The sequence below is a fragment of the Eptatretus burgeri genome, chromosome 15 (assembly GCF_056783735.1).
Source record: "Eptatretus burgeri isolate ZD-2024b chromosome 15, Ebu_testis_v1, whole genome shotgun sequence".
NCBI lineage: Eukaryota > Metazoa > Chordata > Myxini > Myxiniformes > Myxinidae > Eptatretus > Eptatretus burgeri.
The window spans coordinates 13,673,089-13,699,980 of NC_140975.1; the positions used below are offsets into that span (position 1 = coordinate 13,673,089).

Genomic DNA, 26,892 nt, shown 5'->3' on the forward strand with positions numbered 1-26,892 from the left:
TTCAAAAATCATGCTATTTTGTGAGATTTTGTCGACCTTGTCTGACCGGGTGCTTGAGGCCTACCCTTGAGGCTTGAGGCCTACCGGTTCCCCTCATTGTACAATCGTGTTTATTTGTTTTTTCTCCCCACTACCTTCAATTTCTATCTTACCCACTTTCCTAACGTCCCCCATCACTCCCAACCAATCACTCTATTTCTTATCTTAAAAAACAAACAAACAAACAAAATAAACCAATGTCACCTGCAGGGTGACCCGTATCTTGACAAAAGGTGACCACGTGTGACTTCTTTAAGGTCACACTGAGGTGAACAGAGCTGCTATCCACCAGGAGCGACTCCTTCAGGAATATCTGCCTACGAGAGATTCCGATGAGAATCGTTCTACAGAGTAACCATGAAAAATATGCTTTTGCCTCATAACGTCACCAAATGACGTCATAATGTCTCAAGCTTGAGATATCTAGAAAGCACTCATCAAGGTGTTCAATTTGAGGTACTACACGATATGGTTCCTAAAACTTGAAAATTTGACCTTGGGGTGAAATATGTTTTACCTGAGGTGCTAACCATGAAGGTCAAGGCCAATTGCCACCAAAAATTAATCAGCTGAGCGCCAGACAATGAAATATATTCCCATGAAGTTTGAAGACGATCCGATCAAAATTACTCAAAAAATAAGGGTTTCGTCGACTCCCCTGATTTGCGACAAAGTGACCTTGACCTTTGACCTTGACCTTCAAAATTTTGTGCACTGAAAGGAACTTCTATAGGCCGCTGATATGCGAAGTTACAAAAATTTCCAATGATAACTGTGCTCTGCAGAATTTTTTATACGTGATTACAGACAAAAAAAAAACAAAAAAAAAAACATACAAGCTGACTCACATATTTTGCAAAAACTTCGTTTTGGCAAGATAATAAACCAATGTCACCCACTGGGTGACCCGTATCTTGCCAAAAGGTGACCACGTGTGACTTCATTAAGGTCACACTGAGGTGAACAGAGCTGCTATCCACCAGGAGCGACTCCTTGAGGAATATCTGCCCACGAGAGATTCCGATGAGAATCGTTCTACAGAGTAACCATGAAAAATATGTGTTTGCCTCATAACATCACCAAATGACGTCATAATGTCTCAAGCTTGAAATATCTAGAAAGCACTCATCGAGGTGTTCAATTTGAGGTACAACACGATATGGTTCCTAAAACTTGAAAATTTGACCTTGGGGTGAAATATGTTTGACCTCAGGCGCTAACCATGAAGGTCAAGGCCAATCGCCACGAAAAACTAATCAGCTGAGCGCCAGACCATATACTACATTCCCATAAAGTTTGGAGACGATGAGATTAAAATTAGTCAAAAAATAAGGGTTTCGTCGACTCCCCTGATTTGCGACAAAGTGACCTTGACCTTTGACCTTGACCTTCAAAATTTTGTGCACTGAAAGGGACCTCTATAGGCCTCTGATATGCGAAGTTACAAAAATTTCCAATGATAATTGTGCTCTGCAGAATTTTTTATGCATGACTACAGACAAACAAAAATAAAAAAAACATACAAGCTCACTAACATATCTTGCAAAAACTTCGTTTTGGCAAGATAAAAAACGCTACCTTTCTGCTTGCACACTCACAATCTCGATTCTTCTTCTTCTTCTTCATCTCCTCTTCTTCTCCTTCCTCCTCTTCTTCTTCCTAAATTTTTCTACAACACTTCCATGACCTAATCTGTTGAAAACTCTCTCAAACATGAATAATAATAACAACAAGAGTGCAAGTGAGCACCATATACGCCCGAACAAGAAGGTATATGAAGAATTGTGGTAAGAAATGGAAAACAGCATCCTGGTTGGCATGGCAACCACTTTAAATGACGAACGTATGTCGCTACACACCGTCTCCACAGTCTCTACCAATGTACCAAATATGAAACATGAAAGTTGGAAACATTGGGAGTTAGAGTGCGGACAGGAACGGATGGAAAACAGCATCCTCGTTGACATGGCAACCACATTAGATGATGAATGTATATTGCGACACACCGTCTTCACAGTCTTTACCTATGTGCCAAATATGAAATGTGAAAGTTGAAAACTTTGAGAGTTAGAGTGCGGACAGGAACGGACGGACAGACGGACGCACAGCCGGTGTCACATAATACGCCCCGATATATATATATATATATATATATATATATATATATATATATATATATATATATATATATATATATATATATATATATATATATATATATATATATATATATATATATATATATATATATATATATATATATATATATATATATATATATATATATATATATATATATATATCGGGCGTATAAAAACGATCTCTTTTAATCCTTCATCTTCCTCTTTCACACGTGTGGTACTCTTTACTCTATCATAATGCACTACTCTTCTGCTATTTAAACAGACTGCTCTCAATTCGACCTCTCCTTCATACCTTGCCGAAAAAATCCAACTGTTACAGCGTTTCTTCTTTCCATTCTTTGAATTCGCCTTTATTGCATCCATCAAGAATTGTGTAAAATCGCATCTCTGACCTAAAACTTTTAAAAAGTCCAGTTTGCTATGAATGTTCGCTTTCCATCAACCATTCTATTTTTCCAACTTCAGTGCCAAATCAACCCCCTCACCCCTCACTCTCACTCTCAAAGAAACCATCCAACTCTTCTCCCTCCAAGCCTCCCTCTCACCTCTCTCAAAAATTCCCCCTCACCTTTCTCCCACCATTCATCCCCCTCACTCATCCTTCTCAAAGTTGCCCCCCCTCCCATCCACACAGCTTCCTCCTTCCACTGCCCTCTCACCTCCATCTCTTCACTCCACCTTCTCAAATCCTCAGTTGCCTTATTCCCCCTCTCTTGTTCCCCCTCTCCCCCAGCACCACAGAGCCTTTTCTCCTCCTCATTCGGCCCCCTCCCCAAGCTATTCTGCAATCCCCCACACTCTTTCAACAACCCTCCTTACCTCCCCCCCTCATCCCTTGTCCTACCCTTCCGCCTCCCCCCAACCCCCTGCACCCAAAGCCTCCTCCCTTACCTCTTCATTAAAAGTGTGGACCTCAAATATCCAGGGCCTTCGCTCAAACCTTTCAGATCTTTCCTTACAGGCTGCCACTGACAAACCAGACATTATCTGTCTAACAGAAACTTTCCTCCTCCAAGACGTGTCTGACTCCCAAGTATCTCTCCCTGGTTACTCCCTCCTCCGGTTTGACAGACCTGAGCCTTGTCCTGATGGAGGAGTTGCTATCTTCATAAAAGACTCCATTCCTCATTCTCCATGCACTGCCCTCACTCCCCCACACCCCCAGGAATACCTCTGGCTATGGCTTCCCCTCCACTCCCATCTCATGTTTATATGTGTACTGTACCGTCCACCTAACAGTGATTACTCCATCAACACCTCACGATCCGAAAACATGGACCAAGTTCTATATTCTCATCCAAACTCTCTCTTTCTCATATGTGGCGACTTCAATTGTCATCATGCCAGTTGGCTAGGTGTGGGTACCTCTCTCACCTGTCATGGCACCTCAGCAAAAGCTTTCTGTGACTAATTGGGACTGACTCAATCGGTCAACTTCCCGACCCGGATCTCAACCAATGGGACTCCATCTCTTCTGGTTCTGATTTTGACAAATTTCTCTGACAAAATCTGTTGTTCTTCCTCCGCTCCAATCGGTTCTTCTGACCACGTCCTTGTCAAAGTGGACATCTCTCTGGCTATTATCAGAGAACCACCTCACCGCCGTCGAGTCTGGCATTTCTAAAAAAGGTGCAAAAACAGATCCCTGCAACTACAGACCAATCAGCCTTCTCCCAATCATCAGCAAGGTTATGGGATCCATCATCGCTTCCGATATCAAATCCTTCCTCTTCTCTAATGGCTTGATTTCCGATCATCAATTTGGATTCAGACGAGGTCACTCTACCCTGGATATGCTGCTTCTGCTCTCCCAACAATGGATGGAGGTCCTCATTGCCAGACAGGAAATCCGAGCCGTATCCCTGGACATATCACGTGCTTTTGACACGGTCTGGCACCCTGCCCTGCTCACCAAACTCTCTTCCTATGGTATCCAAGGCCATCTCCACTCATGGCTCGCAGACATCCTCTCCTGTCGCACTCACCATGTGGCCCTAAATGGAGTTCTTTCATCCCCTCTTCCTGTCCAGGCTGGAGTTCCTCAATGCAGTATCCTGGGCCCTGTTCTTTTCCTGTTCACCCCGACTGGCGACCCCATTGATCCACACGAAAGCTTCGTCTCCGCCCAGTAGCTATCCAGACACAAGAGATCATTCTGTGGATTGGTCGGAAGTACGTGGGAAAAAGTGAAACAGAGCTTTTGGGGCGGAGCTTGCTGGGCGGAGCTTTTGGGGCGGAGCTTGCTGGGCGGAGCTTGCGGGGCGGAGCTTGCTGGGCGGAGCTTGCTGGGCGGAGCTTGCAGGGCGGAGCTTGCTGGGTGGAGCTTGCTGGGCAGAGCTTGCTGGGCGGAGCTTGCTGGGCGGAGCTTGCAGGGCGGAGCTTGCTGGGCGGAGCTTGCTGGGCGGAGCTTGCTGGGCGGAGCTTGCGGGGCAGAGCTTGCTGGGCGGAGCTTGCAGGGCGGAGCTTGCTGGGCGGAGCTTGCTGGGCGGAGCTTGCAGGGCGGAGCTTGCTGGGCGGAGCTTGCTGGGCGGAGCTTGCTGGGCGGAGCTTGCGGGGCGGAGCTTGCTGGGCGGAGCTTGCAGGGCGGAGCTTGCTGGGCGGAGCTTGCTGGGCGGAGCTTGCAGGGCGTAGCTTGCAGGGCGGAGCTTGCTGGGCGGAGCTTGCAGGGCGGAGCTTGCTGGGCGGAGCTTGCTGGGCGGAGCTTGCAGGGCGGAGCTTGCTGGGCGGAGCTTGCTGGGCGGAGCGATGAACCAGCGAGTGATTCAGCCCGGGTGCATTAATTTAGGCTGAGCCAAGAAACACGTGGGAAGGTGATCTCTCACCTCACACATAAGTTAAGCTTTTTTCTCACACGTTCTGTCTCTCTTCCAATGTCTGCTTTGGATGCGAAAGGAGCTTGGCGAGGACAAGTCGTTCTTTTCAGGGCGACCTCACTGACACGCACCTCTTTCTCGCACCTCATCCGCACCACCGACTCGCACCTTATCTCCCTCAAGGTCGACACATTTTTGCATGTCTGTAGTCCCTCAACATTCGGCAGTCCGTCAACTGCAGTCCCTCAACTTAACATTTTGGGTGCAACCCTTCCTTCAACCCTCTGAGACCCAGATTTTTCTCATGTCATGAACAAAATTTGGTACATCACTGGTGATGAAGGTTGTGGTGAAGTTTCACCGGAATTGTGTGTGTAATGTCTGTAAAGAATGCAAATACTTATTTGCGGGGGCAACCCCCCCCCCCGCCCCGTGGACCCACTTCAATCCAAATTTATTTTAATTGTGTGAACAATCTTTGGTACATCACTGGTGATAAAGGTTGTGGTGAAGTTTCACCGGAATTGTGTTTGTAGTGTCTGAAAAGAAAGGAAATACCTATTTGGGGGGGGGTAACCCCGCCCCCCACCCACCCACCCGTCGAACCCCTTCGACCTCAATTTTTTGATGTCGTGAACAAACTTTAGTACATAATGGGTGATGAAGGTAGTGGTCAAGTTTTATCAGAATTGTGTGTCATCTCTGAGAAGAAAGGAAATACATATTTTGGGGAGCATCCACCCCCTCCCCCTCCCCCCTTTAGATATCTTAAGACCCTGATTGGTTTTAATGGTGTAAACACTCTTTGGTACATCATGAGTGATGAAGGTTCTGGTCAAGTTTCATCGGAATTGTGTGTGAAGTTTCTGAGAAGAAAGGAAATACCTATTTGGGGGGGGGAGGGGGGCAACCCCTGCTTAAAAAAACCTGAGACCCGGATTTTTCTAATTGCATGAACAAGCGTTGGTACATCATGGGTGATGAAGGTTGGAGTCAAGTTTCATGGGAATTGTGTGTCGTTTTTGTGAATAAAGAAAGGAAATATCTCTTTAGGGCGGGGGCAAACTCCCACAATAAACTCGCTTCAAAGACCCCCTCAGACCCAGTTTTTTCAGAAAAGTTTCAAGTATCTGTGGATGGACTGACTGACTGACTGATTGATTGACTGACTGACTGACTGATGGACGGAAGGACGGATGGGGAACAGACAACGCGCCATCCATAAGCTCCCCGGAACCCCGTTCCAGGTGGTGAAAAACAGAGGCCATCAATTGGTCTGAGATGAGAGAGGAGCAGGTCATGTGCTTCCTGATTCTTTGTGGAGAGGCCACGTTGACGTTGAGAGCTTTGGTTTCCACATCACGCAGGAAAGTCAGGTGTGAAGCAGGTGTACCACCTTGAGTGAAGAAGAGTAATCATTTGAGATGTCGGCAAAGGCCTTTCATGCTGGATGAAGTCCAGATTCACCAAGTAAAGGCATCAGATAATGGAGGGTGCAATCTCTAGCGGGCTTTGTGGAATGTTCAACTTTAACAAACGGAGATAAAGATCATGTTTTGGGAGATGAGATATTTTGTGATAGGCACATATCGACGAGGTGCATGAGGATGGCTTGTGGACCACGTGCTGAGTTGACTCACAGTTGTGGGAAATAATCTTGGTGAAGAAGAAGAGAAACAGATTCTGGTGAAGAAGAAGAACACGTGTACCATTTGTGAAGGAGGTTGAAAAGGATTTGAATGATTATAAAGGAAAAAGAAGCGTTTATATTTAATGAAGATTCAGTTTTTAGATATTGAGAAAAGACGGGAGGGAGTGGGACAGGAATGTGGAACCAGAAGTTGGGAAAAGGAGATTCAAGTAGAAATGAGATGTTAATGGAGTGAAAAAGAAAGTTTTCTTTTATTTGTTTCTTTTGATTTTTTGAAGCAAAAAGGGGAAATAGGAAAATGTTGAGGAGGTAGAAGTAAGATATTTGGGAAGAAGGAAGCAAAACGAGGAACGTGGAGACATGCTTTTCACACTTTCTATCCGAGGAGAGGCTGTGCTAGGCCTTGAACAATATGAAACAAATTGAAGATATAACACAAACACGGATGGGTTTAACATGTAATATTGCATGGGATAAAACAATAACACCTCGAGGAAGATATAACATAACGAGAGAGTTCAACGAACACGATACCCGGGCAGTGTTCAGGTATATACAGGAAGGCCTTGCCGTTCATGGGTGTTATGGGTAAATATGGTTAGGGACTTCACCTTTAACATTTATCAAAACTGGACCCTTCATGTTCATGTTTGTGCATTGTTTTTTTGTGCGATTTATTTTCATGAATAAAAGGATTATTAAGAACATGAAATTAACTTTTATTATTTCATATGCAGTCAGAGGCTGCTGGTTGCACCATTCCTGGGAGCACGGCTGTGCCACTGATGCAGTGCCCCCTTTTCCAGTAAGTTGGTCCTCATTTTGCCAACCTTTGAAGGATGACAGGCTGAGTAAACCCACCTGGTATTATTTAATAGCACAACAGGAGCTCAAACTCAAGACCTGAAAATCTTAAAGGAAGCCAACTTCACTGTTAAGCCAACACCAGACTTATTTTCCTGTTTTAAGAACATACAATAAAGCTTTTTTTGTTAAGTTCAGATCATGAAACGTACCTTTAATAATGACGATGATAAATATTGACGTGCTGATTGACTCATGAAATATAAAGAAAAAGTCTTGCACAAAAAATAAAGCTCCTCGAGCTGCACGTGTCCTGAGACGAGCTTCCAGCACCTCTCTTCTCCGCAACACCCACTAGCTCTCTGAAAGGAATCCACTGATTGGCCAATAATATTCCCACGAATTTCTTTCTTTTCATGACTTGATTTCAGCAATTAGGATATGGAAAGAAAAATTAATGAATCAGTACATTAGCTCCCCCCGAGATTGAAGACCAAAGAGAGACGATCGATAATTATGGAGACTTCAGCCCAAATTCAATGATTGCACAAATTTAATTGACCAAATAGTCTGGGAGCCAGCTTTCAGAAAGGGCCCTAACCTTCTACAACACAAGTTTTCTGGTATCATTGGATAGGGCTATATTTCATCTTGCAGAGACTGCGTGTCACCTTATCGCGTGGTGGCACTTTTACTTTAAAGAAAGATAGAAACAATTTTGTACCAATGGATCAAATATTGCTGCAGCCTGAAATAATACAGAAGATGAAACACTAATAAAGCCTTTTCAGTTTTATAAACTTTCAAATGGTGATAACATCAAACTTTTATTAAAGAACCTCATTTCTTGTTACATTAATGTCATAAAACAACAAACAGCATTCCTTTTCCTTCAAATTATACCTTTAAAAGACATATTCACCCGACCTGCCCGACTTAAAAATGTTTTCTTAATGGAAGAATCCAAAAGTTTTTTTTTTGCTTATTTAATATACAATGTCGAGGTTCATATAAGAGCTAACACAGAACATATAACAAGGGGAGCAGGACACAAGAGGTGCGGGAGAGGGAAACACAAAACAGTGGGGAATAGACACATGAGGAGATCTGTGGAAGACAGAGGGATGGGGCGGGCAACATGGGGTAAACAAAATGGACACCAAAGGGACTTTCAAGAAGGAAAGCAGGGAATATGAAGGAGGTTGGTTTGGGGTGGATTAACGAGGGTAGAAAAGATCATGGTTTGGGATGGGGAAGATAAGAGATGGTGGTGAGCAACTGTTTTGAATACCTGGAGGGAAGAGTGGGATTGAAGAGCGTGTGAGAGTTTGTTCGAAAGGCGTGAAAAGAGAGGAATGAAAGAGTGAAGGTGAGCAGTGATTCCTGATTTTGGGAGTTTTAATAGAAGGGGGTTGCTGGCGGACCTTGAGCACCCTGTCGAAATATGGGGAGGGGGGGAAGACGACGACAGAAAGCAGACAGAGTGGGGGGGAGGGTGGCCGTGGGGGGGGGGTGGCCGGAGAGGAAATTATAGTGGATAAAAAGACCACCGATCTGCCTGCGGTGAGAGAGATTGGGAAACCCAAACACTCGGTTTCATCCCGGGAGATATCAATGATCCTAAATGCCTTGGTTAAAAGTTTATAAACAAGACCATGATATTCCTCTCAAACAGAAATATTAACTCTGCTGAAACGCATCAAATGATTACCCAACCGCTGTGAATATAAAGTTTTCAGACTTTTATAACTTCCATCTTCCTACATAATATTATTTTCACAAACATGAGGGAAGAGGGCCTCATTCTTCTATGTCCTTGGAGATTATTTTACATGCCTTGAAAGGGCAGTCCACAAAATGCAAAGAAGAAAAAAAAATGCAAAAAAAGTGGCACAGTTGCAGCCCAACAAAATTACAGCTACCTGGCAGCCAAGCTGCCATATCATATGCAAGAAGAAGACGGAGAAGACTTCAATGTCTGCCCTGACCAAGGCGAGTGGATTCTTTCTGAAACCTCAGCTTTTCCAGCTGGTAATTCCAGATTTTTTTCAATTATAAACATTTACTAAAGTAGTTATGTATTCATAAAAAGCGAACAGGTGTTTCTGTCTGATCGATATCACAAGGTCTCGTACACCTGAGACTGGGACTCATCGTGATGCTTCTTCAGAACCATGTATGAGGCCTCGTCTCTCTGTCCCTGTTGGAGAAAACATGAACAAGCAATGATGATAATTATATACGATGGTGTCTTCTCCTACTCGAAGGTTTTCTTTTTTTAAATCAATTACCAAACCTGCCAGACCATCAGGGCCACACCAGTGCCACCACGAGGTGGCGTTGAGCCGACCCCCACCCCATTCCCACAATGAGATGGTGCAGGGAAATCTTACCCTCTCCCTCAACACACTGGCACCAAGTTTTGGCCTGGCTTTTTTTGACGCTGCGAGACCGTCGAGGGCAGCTCTTGCTCTCACATTTCCGACCAGTCCAGTTTGATATCAAATCTGGGCTGTCGTACTCTGCAGGGGATTCCTGGCAAATTGGCCATTGGCTCCCAGCACAGTGAGAAAACCGCTTCGAGGACTATCCTGTAACATGCTAACCGGAGGTGCTTGCCCACCAAGAAGCGGCCACCCGAAAGAGTGACCCCCTCCACGTCGGCTAGCTCCACCGATGGAGACCAGACCATGACCAGGTCGTCCCCACAGATTCCGAAATGCTGTTGGGCTCGTCATGGTTATGTTCTGTGAATGAACAATCATTTAAAGCAGCGAACAAATGGGGGTATTGAATTAAATAATCCCACAGACTCACTGATTCATGAAGTTCCACATTCGGTTGGGTAGTGTTCCCTGTGGGATAAAAACAGACACTGAGTGTATTTTTGTCTGGTTTGTATATTGAAATCATTTTTGTAGTACATCAGTATATATGACGGTAAAGATAGTCTAAGGACAACTTGGTTTTGTACAAAATGAAGACGAACAGGCCCCTGTGCTGAAAACAACATTCCCTTCTGAAATTCTCGAACCGAACCGTTTGGAATCCCCTTCAAAGAAGCTGGAAGTTCGTGGGAGGAGGTGGTGAGTGGAGTAGTAGTTGTGAGTATTTGTGGTTAGTTCTCTACTTGCATGTCTGTGGATGGTCACGTGCACAGATGAAGAAAGGAAAGTCACGTGACAATCTTTTCACGAGTACAATGTTGTTTGCATGCTCTAGTTTTTAAAATTACATTTCATTATGAAATCCATACGTTATGTTCGAGAAAGTTGGGGCTGGAAGGATGGCCAAGCAGTACACACACTAACCTTTATCCTGTCTAGTCTAGGTTTGAATCCCAACCCAGCTCTCAACTGTCATCCCGGTGTTTCACAGGTTGGGTGATTTATCAATGTGTGTGCCGTTCCTCGGATGGACGTTAAATGGAATTCCCTTCTGTCAGCATTTGTTGGTGGACGCTAAAAATCCCATGATGTCCTTTGCAATGAGTCGGCGAGCGAACACCAGCACCAGGAATAAATTACAAATTCCTGCCCGAACCTGAGTCCAACATCAGGCCTGGCCCTTCTGCTTCGTTAAAGGCTTGGGCCAAGATGAACATTCAATCAGGACAAGAAAGTGGGAATAATTCTGCTGTTTAAGAATAATTAGAAGATAATTCACAAGTTGGAGATGTTTTTGTGTTTATAATTACATAAAACTAAATAGAGAATATTCACCAATTAAAAACTCCCTTATTTTGTTTTTTTTTTTATGTCAAAAGGTCAAAGTTCGAGGTGACATAAAATCGTGAAATTTAATCCAATTGCTTCGAAATTTGAGAAGGATTTTCATATTGGTTTCCCTGAAGCAGACTTTTTGAGGTCAAAGGTCAAGATCACAAAATATCGACAATTCCCATTTTATTGATTTGAAATTTGAACAGCTTTTGCATGTTGGGTAACTAAAATGGTTCAATCAAAACCAGAATGATCGATTTCGCAGTTTTGACATGTCAACGATTTCCATGACAACAATTTCACCCCATTATAATCAAAAGGGACTTTTTGTGAACCTATTGGCATACTTAAATAATTTTTCAATGTGGCAAGTTGAAATTTCAACTTAACCAGCTTATTTGTATGTATTTGTAGTGTATGTGAGAAAATATTGGTCAAACTTGGTCAAACTTGGTCAAAGGTCAAGGCCACCTGAAACATGCAAAACACCGATTAGGCCGCAATTAGAAAATGTATCAACCAAATTTGTTTTGCACAACATTCCATCATGTGAAACACTTGATAGATGAAATGCTTGAAAGTACCAAATCGCTGTTTCCATGGCAACTATTGTTTTTGTTTTTATTTTGCAAGTATCGTGCTGTGGACAACATCATTCTTGTGATTATTTTTCTTTAAAGGAGTGAGCCTCATGGAAGAGCAAGGCGTAATTTACAGTGGGACAAACATCAAGGGGATGAACGAACAGGAAAAGAGGAAAGGGAAGAGGGGAGGAACACAAAAAAAACAGTCATTGATGGTTGGGTTATGAAGGGTTAATGGGGCGGGGCAACAAATATTATGGGTCAAGATGGGTGACGACATGAGATGGTGGAGGACTGTATGATTCAAGCTCCGGAGGTAAGAGTGAGACACAACAGCCTCTGGAAGGCTGTTCAATAGATGACAAAGTTCGGGGAAAAAAGGGTTGAGGTGGAGATTTTCTTACCTTCACTGTGCTTTTGCTTTTTCCTGTAAATATGCAATCCAACAGCAAAGAGCAGAAGAAGAACCAAGCTCAAGGCAATTGAACATCCAACCACAATCCATTGTGAACTTCCATTGCTTTGAGGTGCAGGTGCAGTGGTGAATATTAAGTGGTCCTGCACTTGGCCATACTTGTTCTCCACCAGGCAGGTATACTTCCCTTCTGGATCTTCTCCTGTGATGTTAAAGATACTGATGATGTTTTCCAATCCATTTTGGCCATTTGGGCTCGATATGGTCTTGGTTCCATTGACGGAGTGTCCATTTGGGTTCAACCAGGTAATGTTTGGTCTCGGCTTGGCCTCGGCCTCACAAAACATCGTCCAGGAATTACTGGAATTCTTGAGCTCCTTCGAGACTTTGAGGATCTTTGCATGAACTGTGCAGAATCACACAAATATAAAAAAATAGATGATCGCAAATGATATAATGATGAGTATCAAAGCCCATCAAAAACAAAAATGACAGGTTGGAATTATTTTATTCAGGATATTCAAGGAGACTGGAAGATTTGATGTTTTGATACAAAAAACGTCATTTTGAAACACCACATGCACAAATGTGAAGACATTTTCTTTATCTTCTGGGATGTTTCATTTCGACAGTCCATCGTCGTGAGCATCCCAAAGTATGAAGCCTCGGCCTTGCATCAGGTTTGCTTTTATCTTCTTTATTTATTAGACATCCTATGGATGTAAATGAACACTCGTTCTCCTCTGCGCGTATTACACCTCACGCACGACTGATTTCACATCCCTACGCCTTGAATTTATTGCTATTTTAAAAAACGTTTCTGTACACCGCGCTCGAGGCTCGGTTTGCAAGACACCGTCTACAATTCCAATAGAAGGGACGTAATTACTCTTTTCTGAAAAAATGTTTTTTGACTTTCTTTATCTTTAAAAATAGGATGTTGTGAACAAACAGTCATGTTAAAATATTGGCCTTTAAAACCATACTCAAATCGTCCTTATTAAAGGGGACAGACAAATACACAAACACAAAAAAATACACAAATACACACCGTGTTTCATCTCGGTAGATTGTTTACTGTATGTTGAATATTCTATACTATTACAAACACTTTGGGACAAACTTATGAAAGGAATTGAGTGAGAATCTTGCCAACACACACACATAACTCTCAAATTGTGTTACAAAAACATTGTTGTTCGCCCATCTAGTTAGCAATTTACAAAGGGAGACAAACAGCTCATTAGTTTTGCACATGTAAGCAGCCGATTAGTTGTGTGGGCCTCAACAGCCAATTAGTTGTGCTCACCTCAACAGCCGATTCGTTGTGTGCACCTCAATGGCTGATCAGTTGTGTGTGCCGAAACAGCGGAATAGTTGTGCGCGTCTACACAGCTGATTAGTTGTGCACGTCTACACAGCCGATTAGTTGTGCACATCTACACAGCCGATTAGTTGTGCACGTCTACACAGCCGATTAGTTGTGCGCGTCTGCACAGCCAATTAGTTGTGTGCCCCTTAACAGCTGATTAGTTGTGCTCACCTCAACAGCCAATTCGTTGTGTGCACCTCAATGGCTGATCAGTTGTATGCACCTAAACAGCTGATTAGTTGTGCATGTCTACACAGCCCATTAGTTGTGCACATCCACACAGCCGATTAGTTGTGCGCACCTCAACAGCCGAGTAGTTGTGCACTTCACTTCTACACTGCCGATGGTTGTATCCCGACGTGTCTGGGCGGTGGTTGTCTCCGGACGTGTCTAGGCAGTGGTTGTATCTGGACATGACCCAGCAATGGTGGTCTCCAGATGTCTATGGGTGGTGCTTATCTCCAGACATGGCTGGGCAGTGTTTGTCTCCGGATGTGTCCACGTGGGCCAAGCCTTTGGTGAAAGAGACATACCCTACAAGGCAGCAGAGCGATTTGCAATCAGAGTTTCCTTCTCTTTGGTGGACTACCTGCCAAAGTAAAAGAACTGCACCTGCCCTCGAGGGTTGGTGAGGGCCAAAGCATGTCCTTACACTGGAGAACCATGCACACTACACATCTTGGGTACCAACCTGCACCGACATCCTCCAGACATTTAGCCAGGGCCCTCAAGAGCACTGTCACAGTGGTGCACCAGTCAGTGTGTGTCTCCTCAATAAGTCCAAAACCATGAAATCTAGTGGCCTGAAACTTTGCATGCACACTCATTGGGGAACTCCAAGGGAGTGTATGAATGAAAATCGGATGTTCGGATGGATGTAAACACCCCCACTGAAGAAAATTAACGGCCTTATTTACTTATCCTTTCTCAAGTGTCATCCTTGGTCCCCAGGTTGTGATATTAATTTGCCTTTTTTGGGGCCATTTGCTTTTGGGCATCAGAAAATGTAAACATGCCATAACGGGATCTTCACGAAAAAGTTTTTTTCACCTTCCTCACTCATACCTTTGAATGCCTGATCATCATACCTGCAGATCGCAGGATACATTGCAATGCTTATTAACACCTGGAGACGCCAGCATTTTAGCTTTGTTTCATTTCCACACATGTGATAACTGAGAAAATCTCTTAAGCTCTGCAGAATTAATAAATCTAAGCTCCAGAATTGAACTTGGCAGTAGTTCTGACTGCTCAAAAAAGTGTTCCTTTTTCCAATAAAGACATTGCTTGACATTCTGGGCATCTCTGGGTGCACGGTGTTTATATGACCGATTAACGATCGCTAATCGCTTGCCAAGCCAGCCATTCCTTATCAATCATTTTGTTGCTTGCTTGAGCGCTTAAGCCACTTTATGAGCTTAGTTTTTTGTTTCCAAGCCATGGCCTTATATGGCACAAGTATTAATACTGACACTTAATATTTTGACCGACTTGAACAAAGTTCAGGCCCAATTGCCTGCGTTTGGCCCCACATTGTCGTGCATGTGGTCCTTTGGGTGGTGGTTCAATCCCTGAAAATGTGCATTTATATTTTGATGCTTCCCCTTTTTGTCCGATCTTTCATTCTTTGACCCATCAGTTCGACATAGATAGATACATAAAAATTTTTACGTTTCGTTTTTAAAAGTTTCTTCCACTATTTTGTTGGAGTGATTGCTTGGAGTGCTTTTCAAGCTTCAATCTCTCCAAGCTTCCATGGCGATACTGCAGTGCGTTTCTCCATGGGGACATCTCCGGGGATAGGAAGGCAAAATAAATGAGATGATTGCAATGAGTAAAAATGTTTTCATTTGTTACAGAACAATACATCGCCAGAGCAGAATAACCGAGAGGTATGCATGCTCACTCTAAGCTGTCTAGCCTGAGTTTGAATTCTGACCCAGATGTAAACTCATCGGTGTTTAACAGACAGTTTGATTCATCAATGTGTGTGCTGTATATTGGATAGACATTAAACTGGATGTTACATCTGCTGGAATACCCCCTCACCTTCCTCACTCTCCCCTCACTCTCCTGTTCCCACTCTCACCCCACTCCCTCTCCCACCCTTCTCTCTCTTTCTCTGCCCTTCTCTCTCTCTCTCCCATCCCTCTCACTCTCTTCCCCCCTCTTCCCTCTTATCTCCACTCTTCTCTCTCTCTCTCTCTCTCTCTCTCTCTCTCTCTCTCTCTCTCTCTCTCTCTCTCTCTCTCTCTCTCTCTCTCTCTCTCTCTCTCACACACACCCCTCTCCCTCCCCTCTCCCTCCCCTCTCCCTCCCTCTTTTTCCCTCCCTCCATCTCCCACCCTTCCCCCTCTATTAAGGGTACTGTTGAGTACTGACAGTTTAGTTTTGAATTTAAAACGGCTTCCTCAAAGTGTAGTATGTATGAATCAGATTCAGAGTGAGCTGACCAGAGGGGTGCAAAGGTTGTTGCATGTGTGAGCATGCATGCATGAAGGCATGCCTTTGCAAGGTAGATAGATAGCGTGGTTTTTCTTAAATGTCCCTGCCCCATTTTATATAGAACTCGACGTGTCTAAACAAAATGTTGCTGTTTGGGTCTGCCTTATCTCCATTTCCATTCCCTTCCCTCATGTTCCCTTCCCTTTCTCTCCCCTCATGCTGCCTTCCCTTCCCTTTATGCTGCCTTCCCTTCCCCTCCCCTCCTGCTGCCTTCCCTTCCCATCACACTGACCTCCTCTCCTTCCCCTCACAGTTACTTCTCCAAAACCTACTCCCCTCGACACCCCCATAGACATCTCCGGACGTTCTCCACATGCTGTATTAACAGGCCGTTTTAACGAACCACATTTTGTTAAATCCTGTACTGCTCCCCCACTGATAGGTTGGATCTGAATCCGGACCTTAACCAAAATCGAATCGGGTTGCACTTGTCACCTAACCAACTAATCCACTGAGTTTTGTCATAACTCGTCCACAACTTTTTGAGATATCATGCAATATCGTTTTTTGTCCCATCTCTCAAAGGTGAAGAATCAGTTAAAAATTAAATAGTTATCGTATCTGGATCTGTATTCAGATCTTCACCAAAATTGATTTCCTTCGTTCTTGTCACACACCCAACCTCTCCACCAAGTTTTGTCGGAACCCATCGATAATTTTTCAGATATTGTGATGTATGTGTATATATATATATATATATATATATATATATATATATATATATATATATATATATATATATATATATATATATATATATATATATATATATATATATATATATATATATATATATATATATATATAGTGTCGAAAAAATGTACTCACTCTTTATATGATAATTAATGCGTTGTTTATTGACTTAGAAACAAGATTAATGGTTAAATGGATAAATGGATAAATGCTCGTTTTCCGTGCAATGTGAGTACATTTTTTGGGACACCCTGTATGTGTATATATATATATATATATATATATATATATATATATATATATATATATATATATATATATATATATATATATATATATATATATATATATATATATGTATTGGCCCTATTTCTCAATGGTGAAGAATCACTTCAAACATTCTCAGGTCTGGATTCGGATCTTCACCAATATTAAGCATTGCTGTCCTTGGCCAGTCACCTGACACACACAAAAAAATTTCAGAGCGATTGCTTGAAAACTTTGGCCAAAAATCGTGACAAACAGACAAACAGACAGATAGACAAACTCCACAGACCCAACATACTTGCCAAAAATATTTTTTCGCTAAGTAATAATCAAGTAGAGGTACATTCAAAGTATACCACCCCCATGCCAAATGATTAAATTACAAATCTTCCAGCGCACAACATTGTGGGGTGCCTGAGGTGCCTAGTGATGCCACCGTGCAGCACATGGAAACGGAATTGGGAGGGAGTGGTGTAGAATAACTAATTGATCGTTGATTCATTGCATCATCAAAATAAATAAAGAATGATTGTAAATTAATTAATTTCTTAATCATTTTTCTCACAGCATACCAAAATCACCATTGTCTCATCCGAATCTGGAACTTTTTTTATAATTAAGTAATTCATCAAAAAATGAATTTTTAATCAATCAATTAATTAATTAATACAAAAATACACTTTATAACCAAATCACTTGGTTAATGTTGTGTCCATATATCAGCTTCCTCGCTGAAAAGGTGCCTGAGATATTGTCCAGATGAGAAAGAAAATAAATGAGGGATTAATAAATCGACTATGATTAAATAATTGAGTAAATAATTGATTAAGCCTAAAAATGAAACACTTACATGACTGCGACGCCCCAACCAAATTTTTCTTCAACCTTCGAAAGGAGACCTCATCCTCATTGATAACACACTTACTGCATGATTGGAAACTCCTTTGTGAGGATGACCCAATCAGAAAATGAGCTTGGAATCATTTTAACCAATTGTTTATGCAACATGATATTTACCATGATTATGTATCTGAATTTGTTTCCAATCGTCCAACATTGATGGAGAACCAGAAGCAGCAGTTGGAGACTCCCCTTATTTTGTCTGAACTTACCACTGCCTTGAATGCCTTAAAACATGACAAAGCCCCTGGGCTTGATGGACTAACAGGCGAATTTTTCAAGTGTATCTGGGACGCCATTGTACCCCACGTACTCCATCTATCCATCGGGACTGTACTCTGTACAGAACGTCGGTGCTGAAGAAGCAGTCTCCTGGGCTATTGGGCACGATCCTGGACTGGTCACCACTCCAACGCAGGATAGAGCAGGGTATCCCTGGATGTACGATTTTTGAGAATGTCTTTTTTATCCGTGATACTATTTTGTTTTGCAACAATTTTAACAAGAATGTTGGTCTGGTTTTTATTGACCAAGGAAAGGCTTTTGATTGTATTGACCACACATACCTTTTTAGAGTTTTAGAAAAATTTGGTTTTGGCCCTAATTTTATCTCGTATGTTAAGCTTTTATGTTGTAATATATCCATTGTTCTCAAAATTAACGATGTATTTTGCAGCCCTATTACTGTACAGCAGGGAGTATGACAAGGTTGCCCACTATCTGGATTTTTATAATCTCGACATCTAACCACTTGTGCTCTAATTACATGCACGCATTTCTGGCTTCAGCAGTTCAATTCTCATGACACCAAGCAAAATTTCTGCTTCTGCAGATGATGTCTGTATATTTGTAAAATAAATAATACTGATGTCACTGTGGTGTCTCAGGCATTAAAAACATATTGTCAGGCTCGTTCAGGCCAGGGGAATTGGAAAAAGAGTGAAGCACTTTTGGTACCTGGAACTTGCCCACCAATTGTCTAAACAAGAAGAATGAGCTGAAAGCAAAATGGTATCAAATACCTTGGAGTTATTCTGGGAAACAACTCTATTGAACAGCAAAACTGGATGGGTTTGCTGGACAAGGTAATGAAGAAACTATCCCGTTGGAAAGGACTTCTCTTTCAACCCTGGATATGCTGCTTCTGCTCTCCCATCAATGGATGGAGGTCCTCAATGCCAGACAGGAAATCCGAGCCGTATCCCTGGACATATCACGTGCTTTTGACACAGTCTGGCACCCTGCCCTACTCACCAAACTCTCTTCCCATGGTATTCAAGGCCATCTCCACTCATGGCTCGCAGACTTCCTCTCCTGTCGCAGTCAACGTGTGGCCCTAAATGGAGTTCTTTCATCCCCTCTTCCTGTGCAGGCTGGAGTTCCTCAAGGTAGCGTTCTGGGCGCTGTTCTTTTTCTGGTTTTCATCAATGATCTCTCGGACTCTCTGGAAAATCCTCTATTTCTCTTTGCCGACGACTTCACCCTCTGCCGTACCATCTGTCATCCCTCAGACCGGCAAGCAGCAGCTTCTTTGCTCACTGCAGATCTGGATAAAATCACAAACTGGTCCAACACGTGGAACATGTCTTTCAATCCAGACAAATCTCACACTCTCACTATGTCTCTTCGAAAGGACCGTTTAGAAAAACCCCCCATCCACTTTCTCAACAATCCTCTGGCAGAAGTCTTTTCTTTCAAGCTTCTGGGTCTCACTATCTGCCATGACCTTTCCTGGGAAAGTCACATTTCCAACCTTGCCTCAAAAGCCAGTCGCCGACTGGGAATCCTCCATCGTGCAAAGTCCTTCCTCGGCCCTCTTGAGCTCCTGACCACTTACAAAGCTTTTGTCCGTGGCCTGATGGAGTACTGCTCTCCCCTCTGGGCTGGTGCTCCTGCCTCCCACCTTTCTCGGCTTCACGCTGTCGAAACCAGGGCATTTAAGATCATCGGCTTCTCCCGCAATGAAGCTGAGTCTTTGGGCCTCTCACTCAATTACCGCAGGTTGGTCGGTGGTCTTTCTGTCTTCTACCGACTCCTCTCCAGCCTTGCCCCCCTGCTCTCTCTGCGATTTGTCCTCACCACATTTCCACAGGGCGCTCAAGGTCCGCCAACAACCCCCTTCTGGTAAAACTACCAAAATCACGAATCACTGCTCATCTTCACTCTTTCATTCCTCTTTTTTCCCGCCTTTGGAATAAACTTCCTCACTCTATTCTTTCCCATTCTTCCCTCCAGGCTTTCAAAACAGCTGTTCACCACCACCTCTTATCTTCCCCCATCCAAATCCTCGATCTTTTCTACCCCGATAATCCACCCAAGCGCACTTCCTTCAATTCTCCTGCTTTCCTTCCTGAAAGTCCCTGTAATGTCCATCTTCTCTTCGCCATGTTCCCCATCCCATCCCCATCCCTCTCCCTTCCACAGTTCACCTAATGTGTCTGTTCCCCAGTGTTTTGTGCCTTCCACTCCCGCCCCTCTTGTCTCATGCCTCCTTGCTGTGAGTTGTGTGTTAGCTCTCATACGAGCCTCGACCAAGGTACACAAAAAAAACAAAAACTCTCCTATCAAGGAAGAACTCTTGTCATCAATAATCTCATTGCCTCCATGCCATTGCATAAAATGATATGTTTGCACCCACCTGGATACCTACTTGTCACACTCCAAAAACATACACTTGACTTCTTCTGGAGTGTGGAGCACTGGCTGCAACTCGCTGTGGCCAATTACCACTTGCTGAAGGTGGCCAAGGTCTCATCGATATCTGGAGCCAGCTCATGGTCTTCCAGCTTCATTTTGTCAAATGGTTGTGCTCCATTGGTAGCAGCACTAGAACCCTGTCTCCGACCTTGAAGTTTGTCTCAGTGTTTTGTTATCATATAAATGCTTCTGAGTGCTTTGTGCTGCATGTAGATTCTCTTGCGCCAGTCGGCAAGCGTCCTCCAGTGGATTACGCAAGTCAAAAACATATTGGTCGGCATTATGAACCTCCACCATGTTCTTTCCAGTCCACAGCTCCTTCAACAACTGTATGGGCCATCTTACAGTTCGTCCATAGAGTAGATAAATGGTGAGAACCCAGTATTGTTTGAGGTACCTCTCTGTAAGTGAATATCACTGCCTGCTGGTACCGGTTCCAATAACATGGTCACTCTTGACACATCTTCCTCAGCATGCTCTTCAGAACTCCATTGACCAATTCACAAAGTCCATAGCACCTCGGGTTATATGGTGTCATGAAGAGTTGCTTCATCACAATGAGTCGACACACCTCCTTCATCAGGTCCGATGTAAATTGAGTACTTCGGTCACTCAGTACCTCTTGGGGGAGTCCTACTCGGGAGAAGACTTCTGGCAGTGCTTCCGCAACTCTCTCCCTCTCAATTTTGGGAAGTGCAATTGCTTCAGGGTACCTAGTAGTGTAGTCCACAACAGTCAAGATGTACTTGTCGCCCTTATCAGACACTGGGGACAACAGTCCAATCAGGTCCATGGCCACTCTGCGAAAGGGCTCCTCTATCAACGGCATGGTTTCCTATGGTATCTTGGAAACCCTCTCTTTGGGGATGGTCCTCTGGAAGATGTCGCAGGACTTGCAGAATCTGCTGACATCACTGGTTATCCCTGACCAATGCAAGTTGCTGGTTATTCTGTCAGTTGTCTTCTTTACTCCAAGATGACCTCAAACAATCTACTTGTGTGCCAATTCAATCACAGCCTCCCGGTACTTGGTCAGAATGATGATTTGCTTCACTTCGGTCATGTCAGTTGTAGAGCTCGGGTGGAAGACACCTTTGTGGACTTCGAGCCTGAACTTGCTCTTGTCCCACGTCTGATGAATTCTGGTATCCTGGACCTCCTTCCACAACCTTTGAAGTGAAACATCTTCCTTCTGAGCTTGCTCGAGCTCTTGCAGTCACCTTAGGAATGAATGTCAGGTTGTGACACCTTCAATAGTTTGATGTTGTCCTTGTTGTGCTTGATCTGTGCTCTCGTCACTGCTCTTTGTGCCAGCTGTGGAATCCACTTGGGTCTGGATCCTTGACCTCTTGTGCTCCTGGTATATTACCAATCACAAGGTCACAAATGGGGTCTTCCATGCACAGGACCTCCACCTCTCCTATGTAGGTGTTGAGGTGTTGACAAAAGCAGGATACATACATATCCTCCTTTGTTCACCAAGATTTCTTCAGGACACTTTTGCACAGCTAATGCAGACTGCTCTTTTGGCTCTGCTCTGCAAATAACATCTTTCCTCTGTAAATCATGCAATTCACTGGCTGCCTTCTGTTGTGGCTTCATCTGAGCTGCCTTCCTCAATCGACAATCAGCTATCATGTGGTCTTTGTTCTTCCAATAGAGGCATTCCCTCTCGATTCTCCTGAATTGTGGCTTTGTAGGCTGAGATGGGTCAGTCTTGTGCAGCAAACTGTCCGACCTTGGTTTCCTTGTAACGTCCTTCTTCTTGAATGACCACTCAGTAAACACCCTCCATGTGCTTCAATATACTGCTCAGCCAAGGCTGTTATTGCTTCCGTGTCCTGAGGCACTCTCTCACATAGGAACAGAACACACACGAAGGAAATGTTCATGAAGCAACAAGTTGGTTAATGCTTCAAAGCCACATTCACACTTTGCCATCAAAGTTCATTGTGTGAAGCACCGTCTCAAACGTGTCACGAACTGAAACGCAGTTTCCTCTTCGTCAGGTTTAATTTCTCTGAACCTCTGGTGATGTCCATCCTCTATTAGTTCCTACCTCTTCAACAAGGCCACTTTCAAGCGATCATAGCCGTGAGCATTCTCCAAGGGCAGACTGGTATACACTTGGAGTGCTCTGTCTGTGAGAAGGGGGCTGAGACTAACTGCCCAGTCCTCTCTTTCCCGATGTTGATTCGAGGGAAACACTCAAACCTATCAAGGTATGCGTCCAGCTCATCGCATTTCTCATCAAATGTGGGGAGCTTTGGCTTGTTCGCCATTATTCATACACCACCAGTGCCAGGTGCGGTGCGGTGCGAGCACGTGTAGCTGCTTCAATCTCTAACTGTATTCTCACCAATTCAATCTTCATTCGCATTTCCTCCTTCATCCATTTGGCTTCCCGGGTGCGCTCACGTTCCTCACTCTGTTTCCTCATACTATGTTCCTCACATACCGCTTGTCTCTCTTCAAGTTCCCGAGCCTTCTCTTCTTTTGCAGTCGCTTGCTGTTATTTAACAAACACCATAAGTGTCTCTCCCTTCAGTCCAAGCCACTCGCCTCGCTCAATTCACTTGTCAAACTCCATGAGAGATGGATGAGCAGTCGATTTGAACTCAGACCACAACCGCAGTACCATGGCTTATGTGTAGTCTTCCTCTCCTGCTGTTTCTGTGACACCGTAAAGCCTTTTACCACTGATGGATCCTGGACGCCAAATGTCGGGGGTATACACCTTGGGGTTTCCTTCCCTTTCGTGTACCTATGTTTTTCGTGGTGCCAAACCGAGTTGGCTCTCTTATGACTGCAATCCAAGGTTATAATCGAATGTACAGGTCAGCTACCTCTCCAATGGATCTTCATCATTTGGGGTCTGTGACTACTGAGTGATGTTACAGTGACCACATCACCAGCATAACGTTTTTTAAACTTGTATTTCAATTAAACTGATACAAAGTCAAATGAGGAAGTTTACCATGAGAAACAATGTCCAACTCTGATTCCCACGTCAAGTTGTTATTGCCTAGTGTCTCAGTACTGAAGGCACAATCTAACGCATGCTCACTTCATCCTCTGGGGAGTCGAAATATTGAGTTATATCTCGTTGTTCTCTCTCGTATGCTGGCCTGTACAGGATGATAGGAGAGTTGAAAGAAATTCTTTCCTGATACACAATCTTGATGAGTTTTAATCAACCTGATTATAATCGGCTCCACATGTTAACAGCCGCTCTGGACATCTCCACCTCGTTCACTCATCAGAGTTAAATCAAGCATGGGGACGATGGATACACACGTCTCGTCATATGTCATCTGTCTCTCTACAGTCCTCACTCACGGGTTTATATAGTGACACAGAATGATCCTGTGCCTTCCAGCAAATGCGATTCTTGTCCATCCTGAAAGTTTCGTCTGAGAACATTCCAGCATCTTCAGGAATCTCATCAAGCAGTTTGCAGTACAATACTGCCATCGGAAGTCAAAATTATCTCGTTACATCAAGTTTATATTACAATTCACCAATCCATGCTCCAAGAAACATATAACATGGATCCGTCAATTTTAATCGTTCATATATAGGCATTTACTAATGCTTATCTATAAATACCACAACCAATCCTTACTGGCTATATCCTCTAACTTTTAACTGACACAAACAAACAAGAATGATGTCACAAATAGCATGATACTTGTGAAATCCACAAAACAAATTTGACCTGAAAAACAATTGGTGGTGGAATTCCATGACCAAATTCAACAATACTCTTCAAATGTCATGTCAATTGGATGAAAATTGAGGATTTTAGACATCTCACCGAAGTTGCTGACTTTTTGTCCAATGTTGACCTCAAAAATAATTGGCTGGTTGAATTCAGTAATCTGATCTGGAAATCCTGTTGAAATTTCTCGTCAATCGGATGAAAATTGAGGATTTTAAGAATTTGACAATTTTGTTGATCTTGGGCCTATGTTGCCCATTGGACGATGTTTATCACAAAAATAATTGGTGGTTGAATTCATTGACCTGAAATATAAATGCTCTTCAAATTTCAAGTCAATGGGATGAAAATTGAGGATTTTAGAAAGTCCACCTTATTTGGTGACCTTGGGTCTATGTTGACCTTTTGATCCATGTTGACCTCAAAAACAACAGGTTTATTCCTTATGACAAACTCAACCATATGGTGAAGTTTCGTGAAGATTGGTTTAAAATTGTGACCTGTAGGTGATAAACATACAGACAGACAGAATAATGCACAGGACCAACCAATAGACTTGAGATTCGATTTTCGCAAGAAAAAAACAAGCAGACAGAGAGGGGATGAAAACATAACCTCCATCCACTTTCGGTGGCGGAGGTAATTGCAGGGTGTGTTCAGTTGTCACACACCGAGCAAACTGAGTGCTTGTCAAGCCAGCCGTTCCTTCGCAATCATTTTGAATGTCGTGCTTGATTGAGTGCTCAAGCTACTTGGCGTGCGCTCGACTTATAAAAATCAGCAACAACCTTGGCTGATGAACCAAGAGCTACACACACTCGCCTCGAAGTTGTCTCTGCTGGGTTTGAATCTCGGCCCAGATATAAACTGTCATCCCGGTGTTTCACATGCAGGTTGAGGCATCAATGTGTGTGTTCTATCCGTTTTCAATGCTAAGCATCCAACAAGGAAGCAGCAAGTACCATTTTAAGAGTCTTTGGTGTCCCTCCGCTCGGGTTCACACTGACATTCCAGACTCAGAGGACTCTGACCATTTACTCCACTGAAGCCGAGGAACATTCATTTAGTGATTTTTTTTTTTAAGGAACATTTTTCACTGAACAATTGGCCTATATCAAGGGTAGCCTTGAGGTACACACACTCACCTCTGAGTTGTATAGCCTGGGTTTGAATCCCGACCCATCTATGAACTGTCATCCTGGTGTTTCACAGGTAGGTTGATTCATCAATGAGTGTGCCTTCCCTCGGATAGACCTTACACTGAGTACCGTCTGGCAGAATTAGTTGGTGGACGTTAAAGATCCCATGGTGTCCTTCGCAAAGAGTGGGCAAGCCATTGCAGGCACCCTGAACAAATGTCAAATTCCTGCCCCAACCTTAATCGAACGTCAGGCTTGGCCAGCCCGTTTGTGAAAGACTTCAGGCAAACTTCCCCCAGCCAATCCCGTAAGAAAGTGGGAATAATTGTTGCTGTTGAGAAGAAGAAGTAGTTGGCTGAAGAAGGTGATGCCAGCTGATTTCCAAGCAAATGGAAGAATGAAAACCCATCAGCGAAGCGATAGCTAAAATGTCTCGTTATCCATTATAGTTTGTATAATACGAAACAAAAAACTCACCATCAACTTGAACCTTCGTTCGCCTTCCTGGTCTCGGTTCAAATCGAACACGTTTCCACTGATTCCAAAAACCTTCCCACTGATCAAACTCAAACACACACTTGTACCTTCCCTTGTCCTCCTTCTTCAGATCTTTGATCCTCACTGACCCGTCTCCCTCACTTGGATTTCCCAGGCTTTGAATCCTCCCCTTGAATCTCTCATGTGTATCATTCGTGGAACTGTGGAAGATCACATTGTATCGAGAATTATAATATTTATACAAAACGAAACTCAGATCTGTGATGTTGTTTCCTTCATTGTGATTAAACAGGCAGGGAAGAACGAAAGCCTCTCCCTGGACACCGATCACCTTGCGTTGGACACAAAGTTTCTTTGTCCCTTCCATTGTACAATTGTACGGGTTATGGATCCGTGATCCTGTAAGGAAAAGTGGTTGAGATGTGAAATGAGGGATGGATAGAAAATATTCTACTATCCATGATGCACTCCAACATGACGGGTCATGATAAACATTTATATTATAATCCAGGGTGAGTGAAAGGTTGTTTTTGGTGATACTTGTGAAACTCCGGGTGAACTTGGTGATCCGGAAACATCGGACTAATGTTACATTTTGTTCTCTTGGAGTGAAATGGTCTGATGTCGTCACCTTTCCTTGCTATGCTTCCCGACTTTATCCTCACCGTGTGCAACAAAACACGTGAGAGGGATTTGGCTAAACATAATGTGAGGTGTCAGTGATTGTGCATTCTTTACCCTAAAACTGCCTTTGTCCCCCGTCCCCCCCTTCCAAAAAATAATTTAAATCTATTTTTAATTCCATGGGTGATGCCCCCCTGCTGCACTGTTCTCATCCCCACTACCCCCCAAAACGAAACCAACAAACAAACGAACCCCCCCTCAAATATTTGAAGTGGTGAGCTTGACGGATTTACTTAATAATGGT

The 26,892-nt window shown here is 43.4% G+C and overlaps 1 protein-coding gene across 1 annotated transcript in view; it reads right to left on the reverse strand.

The window, feature by feature from the left end:
• The window catches only part of LOC147011559 (uncharacterized), a 97,732-nt gene that overhangs the window by 61,378 nt on the left and 9,462 nt on the right, over positions 1-26,892 (reverse strand). The window contains exons 3-6 of the mRNA XM_085856349.1: positions 25,944-26,363; positions 12,162-12,578; positions 10,269-10,306; positions 9,575-9,651 (exon numbers count right to left, since the gene is read on the reverse strand). Coding sequence (XP_085712475.1) covers positions 9,575-9,651; positions 10,269-10,306; positions 12,162-12,578; positions 25,944-26,363 — 952 coding nt within the window. The remainder of the gene's footprint in view (positions 1-9,574; positions 9,652-10,268; positions 10,307-12,161; positions 12,579-25,943; positions 26,364-26,892) is intronic.